This window comes from Gymnoscopelus braueri, assembly GCF_963280865.1.
Source record: "Gymnoscopelus braueri genome assembly, chromosome: 21".
Lineage (NCBI taxonomy): Eukaryota > Metazoa > Chordata > Actinopteri > Myctophiformes > Myctophidae > Gymnoscopelus > Gymnoscopelus braueri.
Genome location: NC_137623.1, coordinates 12,964,612 through 12,977,111, shown reverse-complemented (window position 1 = coordinate 12,977,111; position 12,500 = coordinate 12,964,612). Strand labels below are relative to the sequence as shown.

The window sequence follows — 12,500 nt, the reverse complement described above, 5'->3', positions numbered from 1 at the left end:
ATCTACTTTATAATGAGTATTAGTGAGGAGGACCAATTATATGAAGAAAATGGGTGCTCCTTTACTACATAATATGTACTGTATGTAATGTATTAGGGGTGTGCCGACACTAATTTCACGATACAATACACTATATTGGGCTCACGATATCGATACGATACGATATATGGCACTTTTTTATTATGAAAATATATGGGGGGGGGGGGGGGGAAGCTAATGCAAACAAATACTTCTGTTTTTGCATTATTATTATTGCAAAAAAAAATATATCTAAAAAAATGTAATAAAAAGAAACATATTGTGATGAAAACGTATCGCGATATATCGCGGAACGATATATCGGCACACCTCTACTATGTATGTACCGTATGTATGTATGTATGTATGTATGTACGTATGTCTGTTTCACTCAAAAGTAGACAAATCATACTAGTCCATGGGCCAGACCAGATATCGGTACCATTTGAGTGGGCAAAACCTTACCTATATTAAATTGCTTATAGGGTCAATACAAGTACATTTATATTTGACAGCCTATTGGGAGTAGCTTTTCATATTTATTGGGCATTTTGTGATTTCCCCCTATTAGGGTAGTCATTGTTTCCAAAAAGCACACAAACTGTCGATGTCATATTTAATCTTTAAACTAAGGCAACTAAAACATTTATAAAGTTAATATAAGCAATGTGTTTGAATCTGCCTACACTTTGTGTTGTTTTGAAACTTACGTAAAACACATGTACTCTTAGTAGTACCGACGTCGTTCTTGTGAGGCATTTTTGTTTTGACAAGTAGATGAGGTAAGGATCACTATAAGCCAAGAAACGCAGACGTCACCACACTAGGACATGCACACAAGCAGCCAGCTTGTGTATAGAACAGCTTCACCAATGAACACTGCATAGATAGCTAAAGATTGGACAGGGAGGCCGTGGTGTTATCTTGTAACACATCTTTACAAACACCAGAAAAAACATGGAAATGCATTCAGCCGTTCAACCACTGCTTGCAGATAATTCACTCTCAACCACCATTACCTTCTCTTTTTCCTGCTGGGATTTGCTCTCCAGGTCGTCCAGCTTGCTGTGGAGAGCCTCCAGAGACTCTCTCTCCTGCTGAAGAGCAGAAAGCTCTGACTCCTGCTCCGCGTCCACCAGAGCTCTCTCCACCTCCACCTGCAACATGCAGTCAGACAGAAAATCAATCAATCAATCAATCAATCAATCAATGGATCTCTGAACCTCAGTTGGCAACACTCACACGGTGGCGGTTACATCGCACCTGGTGCGAAAATATAACCGATATTTAGAAAAAATAACCAACTTGACTCGTTTACTGCCAATGACGTGTTTGGCGTGTTTTCAGTGTTAAGACGCTAGATGGCGCTCTTCGCTAACAGCGAAGCAGCAAATAACGTGATTGGAAAAAAAAAACTGCCACATTCACTTCCATTCTAATGGATTTGGAAGAATGCCTTCTTTTTCTCTGCTTTGAGTGCTTTCTGTTGCTTTTTGGCAAAAACAACCTACATTTATCTGGCAATAACTACGGAACGGATGTTCGCGATGGCACGCTTTTTCATCGTCTTTTAAAGGTGGATGGATTGCTGTGAAAAATAATATTCTATGATTTTTCAAAGGTTAGTAAAAGCGCTCGGAATCACTGGCAAGGTCGGCTACAGACAATGTTTTATTCTGGCAGTGAATGAGTTAATCTTGCTCATGAAGGTTTCGAATAGTCTAAATGTTTTCTTATATATCAACGAATCGACACAAAACATTTCTAATCGATTTTTTCCCATAATCTACTAAATTGACAAAATTAACCACTTATGCATTATTTCTAATAATTCATAATTGTTCATTATTCGAGGCAAAGGGTTGAAATAATGGTGCTATTGATTTGAAGTCCTATCGCCCAGCCCCACTGTGTGCATTGTGTTCTCCTAGGCGGCACAAGCAGGTTTGAAGGAGACTCGTTGAGGTTCCATCTCCGTTACCTCTCTGACGGACTCGTCCATCTGGTTGTCCAGCTCTTTGATCTTCTGTTCCAGCTCCTCCATGTTGTTCAGCACCTGCAGCCTCTCCTCCTCCACGCGCCTCGCTTCCTGCGCACGCCGGCGAGCGCCATCGTCCGCTACCTGGTGACGACATAAACAGGAACAGGTTAAATTACGATTTGGGCTCTTTATTGTTGAGGAGAACTTTGTGAAAACCGATGACAGAGATTCGCAATTATTCAGATGTATCTGATAGGCCCGGACCGCTGCCCTAGCGGTCCGGGCACTTAGGCTCTAATGTAGCCTATAAGTGCATCGCGGGTTCGAGTCCCGTTCCCGACGATCTTTGCTGCATGTCTCTCCCCATCTCTCTCTCCCTGTTTCCTGTCCGTCTGTACACTATCAATTAAATGCAGGAAAGCCCAAACATTTTTAAGTATCTGATGTTTTTCTGGGTGTTTTCAAACCTTTTGTGTCCAAAGCAGACCAATGGGCAGGTGAAAACAGCATGTCACAGTGCAACAAAATTGAACATCGGCTATTTTAGGTAATTGTTTTTGTAAAAAACAAAATGTTTTTATTATAGGGACACCAGATTGAAAGTAATTAAAAAAATAATGTAGGATAAAGAGTCTGCTTCTGTATTGGGAAATGAGAGCGCACAAAGTACTGATTTAGCCCATTAAAAAAATATATTAGTAACGTTTTGAACCTGGACTTGTCGTTTGGGAAGCACTGGTGTGCATGGTTTCATGCTGTCAACAGTACAGGACCCACTGCACAACAGCTGCATTGAATGTTCCAACCTTTGTGAGCATCCGGTTGGGAAACCAGCTCAGGTTGTTTTCAGTTTGCTTTGAGCCTCTCTCTACCCCTTCCTTCCAACAAACAGCTGACTGGATGTTTACAAGGGTTTTTCAAGTCTCCTTAGCAACTACAGACTGTTTGGCCCCATCTATAGCAGTGGGTCTCTACCTTTTTTGGACCAGTGTGCCCCCCCGCCCCCTCCCCTCCTATTCAATATCCAGTTCCCTTACCGCCGGCATAATGAAAATAGTGCTTTTATGAGCGGCCAAAGTTGGGAATTGGGAAGGCCTGAATCCAAGCTAAGTTGCTGTCAGGCGGAAACTTTGTATGTCCAAAACCATTCCTTTTTTATTATCGGGGGAAAATTTTTTTTATAGTGAAGATAGCAGATCTACAAGCTCACAACATTTTGCTTTGCGAGCTTATACATCAGCTATTTTCACTAGTTTTGTGTGACGCTCTGGTATGGTGAAGTAGGGCGTTCATTTACAGGGGGAAAAAAACATAAGTTGAAATATGGACATTCGAGGTTTCTGCCCGACAACAACGATATGACGTGCACTAGAATTGACTGAACTGGCTGAAAAAAGAAGAAGAAATACAAACGCCCCCCCCCCAAGATCACCTCAACACCCCCCTTCTCTTGACGGTTTTAGTTTTTCACGGATACATTTTACAGACGATTTTTACAAATTGATTTGACAACCCATCTGCAAATCATACGCCTTATACAGTATTTGAACAGTTTGTTCACTGCACACATCAAACAAAGACACTGTGGAGGGGTCTACACAAACTGCCTTGCGTACAATGGACCACTATGAAAACAAGCCCCTAGGGCTTTTTGTGTTATCCTTTCAGGATAACTTTTGACTGTCCTACACGTACTGTTATCAAACGTGTTAATAAAGTATTCAATCAATCAATCAATCAATGCTAACAAGGTTATTTAGTTAAGAGTAAAGTTGTGCTAAAGCACGGGATGATTTACAATCTCTCAAACATTCTGACATTCCAGCCAACGGAGGGGGCAGCTGTTCACATGAGCTAAGTGCAAAATCGCATGCACTCCAAAATGCACATACGCCAGCTGCCAAGGGTCACTTTCAGGCCCCTTCTAATCTAATAAGTGGACTGTAAATATCTGTGTGTGTGTGTGTGTGTGTGTGTGTGTGTGTGTGTGTGTGTGTGTGTGTGTGTGTGTGTGTGTGTGTGTGTGTGTGTGTGTGTGCGCACCTGTACTTGGGCAAAACGTGTGTGTGCTTGTACAAGTCAAGTCTTACAAGGAAGTGATCTCTCTGACTTTCATCTCTCCCAGAGAGAGAAAACTAAGAGTATGACGCTTCCTGATTACACCCTGTAACAGGGATCTTCCAACGTTTTTCAGGCCAAGGACCCCTTAGCTGAGAGAGAGATGAAGCAGGGACCCCCACTACATACTGTATATACAATTGTGATTAAACTTTTGCCCCTAAGAATAGGGAAGCGGTTCATGTACAAAAACAAACGCAAAGTTCCTGTCAGACAAAGATTTGGGGGCCCCCCCCCTGTAGTAACTCTGAGGACCCAGAATAACCCAGAAAAAATGTTTGCCCCAGAATAGGGACGTTAGGGTTCATGTGGTTAAAGGGGAATTTTGGACTAAAGTTTTCTTACCTTTTCTATGACGTTATGATATCTTAGGATGAATGGTACAGTAGAAACATTTCATAACTCCACCCCTGAGCCGCCACAGCTTAAAAGGTGCGCGGATAGGCCTTAGGTTAGATCACATATTTTAATAGCTTTTTTTTTCTTTTTTTTTGATGAGATCTGACGTTCATAGTGACAGAACACTGTCCCCAAAAAAAAAAAAAAAAAAAAACAGAAGTCTCGCTAGACGAGATTGAAATCTCGAGATTTCAATCTCGTCTAGCGAGACTTCTGTTTTTTTTTTTGGTTTTTTTTTTTGGTTGCATAGTGTTCTGTCACTATGAACGTCAGATCTCACAAAAAAAATAATAAAAAAAAGCCATTAAAATATGTGATCTAACCTAAGGCCTATCCGCGCACCTTTTAAGCTGTGGCGGCTCAGGGGTGGAGTTATGAAAATTTTCTACTGTACCATTCATCCTAAGATATCATAACGTCATAGAAAAGGTAAGAAAACTTTAGTCCAAAATTATCCTTTAAGCCTGATTAAGCTTTGATGAGGCTGCAGTGACTTGTTAACAGCCGACACTGCACTCACGTAACACTGTACTAAGACCTATATGAGACTGTGTGCATCAATACAAATTCACGTGCGTTCATTCTATTTGGTAATTAACGTTATTCAGGGCATCTGAATAAATGTTCTAGATATGTGACATGACATTGTGAGTCCTGGTTCTCGTCCCTCATTCATTCTTGGAATGTTAAAATTAACTAAATATAGAGATGGCAGGAGACGCTGTAATGTGCATGTACAGGATATTGTTGTGCCAACCTATGTCAAGGTCTCCCCTTAACACATCGACCGCCAGAGGTTAATCTCATAATGTACTCACCAGTGCCAAGGTGTTTTTGTTGTTTTGTTGTTTTTTTCATGTCGCCATAGATCTTGTTAAAATCCTTAAGATTGAGCTCTACACGGTCTGTTTACATCCGCGAGATCTCCCTGTATCTCCCAGTGAAGATCGCGTGTCAAACGGGGAATCCATGTTGTAGTTAGAGCGGATTACGTTAAACAGTGAAATGCAAGGAGAAAAAACTACAGGAAGAGAATTGAGTTTCAGTTTCGTCTGTAGAATGGGAGCGGGCGTGATCGTCAAAACCGGATCCCAAATAATTCTATTTCCGGTCATCAAACCGGAAACGGAAGTGGATCAAAAAAATTCCGAAAGTGCACCCGGACCGCGCATGCGCGAAAAGACCGCAGCCCGTAGGGCTACGGTCTCGGCGCTTAACAGTTGGATTTAACGGACCGTAGGACTACGTTCTTGGCGGTTAATGTGTTAAAGGGATAGTTCATCCCAATTTTTTTTTTTTTTTTTTCGTAAACCAGTAATTTGATGACCAGCGGCGGCTCCGGTAGGCTACCGGAGACATTAGCATCTATTCTTAGGAATGCGACAAAACCCCAAAAATCTCCATGAATTCAAGGCTTCATGGGGTGTGTAATTGATAGAAAATAAGTAATTTTTGGGGTGAACTATCCCTTTAAATCTGACAGTATACAAATGGAACCAAAAGGACTCCTAAAGGAACCCTGAGAGCCCCTGGAACCCACTTTGAGAAACCCCCCTACTTCTCTCTAACCTCATTGGTCCTCTGCATCATGCGCGGGGTGGGCGAGGGGGCGGAGCTTCGCAGACCGACCACCGGCGACTCCGCCCTGTTGTCGCGACGGTGGCGCTGCTGACCACTGCTGCGCCGCGTCCGCCGCTGCTGCTGCGCCGGCAGGTCGTCGTCGTAGAAACCGTTCTCCGAGCCGGCGGAAAAGGAGGAGAGGCCCTCCGGCGGCAACGGCCACCTCTGGCCGTTGCCGCCGGAGGGGGAGGTGCAGCCGTTGACCATGGCGTTGACCATGGAGGAGGTGTCGGAGAAGACGGACTCCGACGCGTCCAAGTCGTCGTCCAAGTCGTCGTCCAAGTCGTCGTCGTCGTCGTTGAGCTGCAGCTTCTCCAGCTCGCGGTTGATCTTCTGGAGGTCGGCCACCACGGCCGAGCCGGGGTTGGAGTCGTCCGCGTCGCATCCGTCCCTGTCGGCCCGGCCCAGCTCCGAGCACAGAGACAGGATGGTCTCCAGACGCTGGCGCTCCTGTGGTGAACAAGACGTTCGCACACACACACGGACACGAACACACACACACACACACACACACACACAGACAGTAGAACCTATGATTAGATACTTTCCAGCTGCAATTGGACAAGTTTGACACATACAACATGAAAACAAATGTACACACACACACAGTGGTGGAAAAAGTACTCAAATTCTTTACTTAAAGCGATACTTCACTTTCGGGCCGGGGACACATTTAAAAAAAATATTAAAAATAAATGAAAAAAGTTATGGAAAATTCATGGCCCCCTCACACATTAGTAGGACACTCTAATGCGTGAGGGGGCCATGAATTTTCCATAACTTTTTTCATTTATTTTTAATATTTTTTTTAAATGTGTCCCCCGGCGGAAAGTGAAGTATCCCTTTAAGTAAAAGTACCAATACTGCAATATAAAAATACTCTGTTACAAGTAAAAGTCCAGAATTAAAAAAATTACTTGAGTAAAAGTACAAAAGTATTGGCAACAAAATGTACTTAAAGTACCAAAAGTAAAAGTACTAAATATTTGAAAATAGCCGATCTACAAGCTCACAACGCGTCGCGATGCGACGCGTTGTGAGCTTGTAGATCTGCTATTTTCAAATAGCCTATGTATAAAATAGGGCTGAAGTGGTTAATGTATGTTTCATTATATCATAGTTTATATCTGAAAAGTAACTAGTAACTAAAGTTTTCAAATAATTGCAGTGGAGTAAAAGTACAATATTTGCCTCTGAGATGTAGTGGAGTAGAAGTAAAAGTATTGGAAATTGTAAATACTCAAGTAAAGTACAAATACCTCAAAATTGTACTTAAGTACAGTACTTAAGTAAATGTACTTAGTTACTTTCCACCACTGCAAGTTTGACACATACAACATGAAAACAAATGTACACACACACACACACACGTGTACACACACACACACACACACACACACACACACACACACACACACACACACGGGAAGTGCACACAAAATACACAGGTAATATTGTGTCTTGAGTATATCCACGCAGAACACAAATATTCCGTGGTGATAAAGCGATACAATGTTATCGTTTTTTCGCTGTAAGTCATCAACCTGTATGAACGAGGCATCAACTATAACACTATATAAAGAATAGTTTGATGCAAAATATTTGCCAGTGTATTTTTGGATTGTTTATCCGTCATGCACCCCAGTGGGTGAAGTCCTTGAGGGAGAAGGTTTTGAAGATGTAAACAACCATTCATTGCACCATAACATGCTGTGGAATATGTGTTTACGTTGTCTAAAAGTGAGATAAATCAAACGGATGTAACGTAGTTCAAATATCTGATTAGCCAATTAGCCATACAGTATATCTCTGCTAAGCAAATCAATACAACACAACTTGCATGGAATCTCTCGATTCGGACACCAGTCTTTGAATGTTAGATTCAGTGGTGGAAAGTAACTAGGTACATTTACTTAAGTACTGTACTTAAGTACACTTTTGAGGTATTTGTACTTTACTTGAGTATTTACAATTTCCAATACTTTTACTTGATATTATGAAACATACTTTAACCACTTCAGCCCTATTTTATACCTAGGCTATTTGAAAATAGCCGATCTACAAGCTCACAACGCGTCGCGATGCGACGCGTTGTGAGCTTGTAGATCGGCTATTTTCAAATATTTCAGTACTTTTACTTTTGGTACTTTAAGTACATTTTGATGCCAATACTTTTGTACTTTTACTCAAGAATTTGTTTTATTCTGGACTTTTACTTGTTACAGAGTATTTCTATATTGCAGTATTGGTACTTTTACTTAAGTATAGAATCTGAGTACTTTTTCCACCACTGGTTAGATTATATCAGTGGTTCTCAACCTGGTGAGCCGTGAGGCAGAGATGTCCACGAGTCTCTGAGCTCGAGTCCGAGTCAAGTCTCAAGTCTTTGAGGCACGAGTCGAGTCAAGTCTCAAGTCTTTGAGGGTTGAGTCGAGTCGAGTCCGAGTCAAGTCTTAAGTCTTTGAGGCACGAGTCGAGTCAAGTCTCAAGTCTTTGAGGGTTGAGTCGAGTCGAGTCCGAGTCAAGTCTTTGAGGGTCGAGTCCGAGTCAAGTCTCGAGTCTTTTTAAAGTCTTTTTTTTTTTTTTTTTTTTTTTTTTGGGGGGGGGGGGGGGGGGTAAAAAGTATAGACAGGTCATAATAAATCACATTAGATTCACAGATTAGAGATTTTATGTATTTTCCCCACAATTTATTTTCATTCAAATGAAATGTGATTGAACTTGCACTAATAATGACTTTAGTTGATTTTTCACTCTTTAAAATATAGTATTTCTTAATTATTAATAATTACAGCTTGTAGATTGGCTATTTTCACGATTTTAAATTGTTTTTAAATAATAATAAAAAAGGAACATACAAGATTTCCACCCGACAGCGATAATATATAGCCAATATGGTTCTGTATCAGTATATGAGTCAGTTTTTGCAGATTTCATTCTAATTGGCTACTATGCCTGCATATGAATTTCATGGGCCTGGGTAGGTCACCCTGGCTTGGCGGAGATATGCCCTGTTGCGCACAGGTTAGGCGAGCAGAGCAGTGGCGTCTTATCTTCTCAGCAGTGGCGTGATATCTCTGTGTCTCCTCAGCTGTCATAGACATGTCACTTGCTTGTAGTCAGTGGTTCTCAACCTGTGGGTCGGGACTAGCTGTAGTATACAACCCTAGACGTATTTATGATTCTGACGTTTATAACGTCAGAATCATAAATACGTCTACGAGGGTTGTAGGATACTACAGCTAGGTCGGGACCACAACGGAGCTCACAATGCCTCGCAAGCTTGTAGATCTGCTATTTTCACAGTATTTATCTGTGGAACCGAGTCAAACTAAATGTGGATCCCCAGTTCAAATATGATTCTTTTGGGGGGTCACGGCCTGAAAAGGTTTGAGAACCACAGCTTTTATGCAGTGAACATTACATGAGCGTAGCGTTTACCGTGGTGAAGTGTTGAATATTCACCCAGCTGGGTTTAACTAAATGAAAATCCGATGTTTCCTAAACGTGCTGTCACAGATGATCCGACCATCTTATAAAAAATGTAAGCATACGCCAAGATAACTGAGGTTATATAGCTGATTCTGAGCTAAACATATTTGTTTGTATTTCGAAGTTTTTATATTTAAACTTTATGATGAAAGGCCGCGGCGGCCACACACATAGCAGCTGTTGCGCTCGCCTCTCCATGTTTTAGTTAATGAGCAGCACGAAACAGCTTGACTGAAGCCGGCTCCGCGCAGCGCGCACTGGAGCGGAGGTTTCTTTGCGGGGGGGGGGGACAGGGGAGTGGAAGTTTCTTGGGCATTTCATTCATTTATTTGTCACAAAAAAAAACATAAAATAAAGATTGTCCACGAGTCTTTGAGGCTCGAGTCGAGTCAAGTCTCAAGTCTTTGAGGCTCGAGTCGAGTCAAGTCTTTGAGGGGCGAGTCAGAGTTGAGTCGAGAGTCTTGTTTTTGGCAACTCGAGTGCGACTCGAGTCCGAGTCCCTAACTCGAGTCCCCATCTCTGCCGTGAGGATACTGCAAGTTGGCCCCCAAATAATTGACAAAACACTACGATATAAAACATGCTCAAGTTAACCCATTCAATGCGGGAACGCATCTTTGTCACTTTAGATTTATTTGACAATTAAAAAAATAGCAGATATACACTCTCATAGCGTGGCATAGAGTGCCGCGCTATGAGCTTGTAGATCTACAATTCTTTTTGAAAAATCGTGGAATTCTTTTGAAAATCTTTGAATATATATAATATATGTTTTAAAGTGAACGTTGTTAACTCTGATCTGTGCTTCTGGGGGTCCCTGGAACAACATATTTTGAGATGGGGGTCGGCGGCCAAATACATTTGGGGGGTCCTTGACATGAAAAGTATCACCACCGATATAGCGACATACTGTTAGGATTTAGAAAACATTTTTAGATATGTGTTTGGCCGTAGACCCCCCATCTAAAAAATGTTTTATTCCAGGGACCCCCCCGTGGAGCAAAGATTTGAGTTACAAATGTTCGCTTTAAAGATATATATATATATTCAAAGATTTGCACACATTTTCAAAGTTTGAATTGAAGCTTGTAGATCTGCTATTTTTGAATAGCAAAGAAATCTAAAATGACAGAGATGCGTTCCCGGTCTTACTGAGTTAGGAAAGCATTAGAATCACAACTAGTGAATCAAAAGGTTTTCTCACACATATCCAACATTAGTCAGGTTACCTGTGAAGCATGGTGGCCTCAGGTTAAAATATCCTCGTTTCGTCTGAGACTCTGTTAACAGCCGTCATAATCCATAATCTATATTCTGAACACAATCCAATCTTTTTTAATCTGTAATCTGGTCTATTTTGTTTCTTCCCGGGAAAACCTCAATAGTTGTCAGTCAGTCCCTTTCATGATTCTGCCTCCCCAAGTCAAACTAAAGAGAGGCTACGAGCTACGGAGGCTGCTACATGCCAAAATACCCCAAGGAGGCTAAGTTCGGCTGTTAAGCCCTCCTGGGATGGGATGAAAAGCACTGTGTGTAAATAATATCTGATAGAGGAAGAGGGCGGGGCTGGGTGGGGGCAGAACGATAAGCCCCAGTGGTGGAAAGTAACTAAGTACATTTACTTAAATACTGTACTTAAGTACAATTTTGAGGTATTTGTACTTTACTTGAGTATTTCCAATTTCCGATACTTTTACTTCTACTCCACTACATCTCAGAGGCAAATATTGTACTTTTACTCCACTACAATTATTTGAAAACTTTAGTTACTAGTTACTTTCCAGATATAAATTATGATATTATGAAACATACATTAACAGCTTTAGCCCATTTGAAAATAGCCGATCTACAAGCTCACAACGCGTCGCATCGCGACGCGTTGTGAGCTTGTAGATCTGCTATTTTCAAACATTTTAGTACTTTTACTTTTGGTACTTTAAGTACATTTTGATGCCAATATTATTTGAATTCTGGACTTCTACTTGTAACAGAGTATTTTTATATTGCAGTATTGGTACTTTTTACTTAAGTATAGAATCTGAGTACTTTTTCCACCACTGATAAGCCCCACCATTGAGATTCTCAAATCCAAACTGAAGGACCCACCTTTTTACTCTTTGCTTTTTAACACAGTTTGAGGTCATTGTCTGTTGTTGTTTGCTGTTGCTTTGTTTCTATTTGTTTTCTTACTACGTTATATGCCTTTATATATGCTTGTGAATAGACTAAGGTCTATTTTTTTTTTGCTCTTGTTCTGGAAAGCACTTTGGGTCAACTGCTGTTGTTTTTAAATGTGCTATAGAAATGTATTTGACTTGACGATAGACGGAGGGGTCTGGTTAGGGTAGACAGACTGAATTAGGGAAAGAGAGACAGCAAAAGGGAAGAAGAGGAGAAGAAAGAGAGGAGGGTTACGAGAGAGAGAGAGAGAGAGAGAACTAATGACACTCACAGTGTGCGACTGAAAGTGTGCACGAAAGAAAACCATGTTCTAACAAACCCACTACAGATGTGTTGTCCAAAAAACTAATCATAATTCTCTCTCTCTCTCTCTCTCTCCTCTCTCTCTCTCTCTCTCTCTCTCTCTCTCTCTCTCTCTCTCTCTCTCTCTCTCTCTCTCTCCTCTCTCTCTCTCTCCTCTTCTCTCTCTCTCCTCTCTCTCTCTCTCTCTCTCTCTCTCTCTCTCTCTCTCTCTCTCTCTCTCTCTCTCTCTCTCTCTCTCTCTCTCTCTCTCCTCTCTCTCTCCTCTCTCTCTCTCTCTCTCTCTCTCTCCTCCTCTCTCTCTCTCTCTCTCTCTCTCTGCATCAAAAAGAAGCCTTTGCCAGTTTGACACCTTGTTCTATTCTAATGGGCACAAGCCTCTGTGGAGCCC

At 41.5% G+C, this 12,500-nt stretch overlaps 1 protein-coding gene across 4 annotated transcripts in view; it reads right to left on the bottom strand.

The window, feature by feature from the left end:
* The window catches only part of phldb2b (pleckstrin homology-like domain, family B, member 2b), a 104,423-nt gene that overhangs the window by 29,491 nt on the left and 62,432 nt on the right, over positions 1-12,500 (bottom strand). For all 4 annotated transcript variants that reach the window (XM_080417806.1, XM_080417807.1, XM_080417809.1 and 1 more), the window contains 3 exons: positions 6,086-6,586; positions 2,000-2,140; positions 1,038-1,175 (listed from right to left, as the gene is read on the bottom strand). In XM_080417806.1, coding sequence (XP_080273932.1) covers positions 1,038-1,175; positions 2,000-2,140; positions 6,086-6,586 — 780 coding nt within the window. The remainder of the gene's footprint in view (positions 1-1,037; positions 1,176-1,999; positions 2,141-6,085; positions 6,587-12,500) is intronic.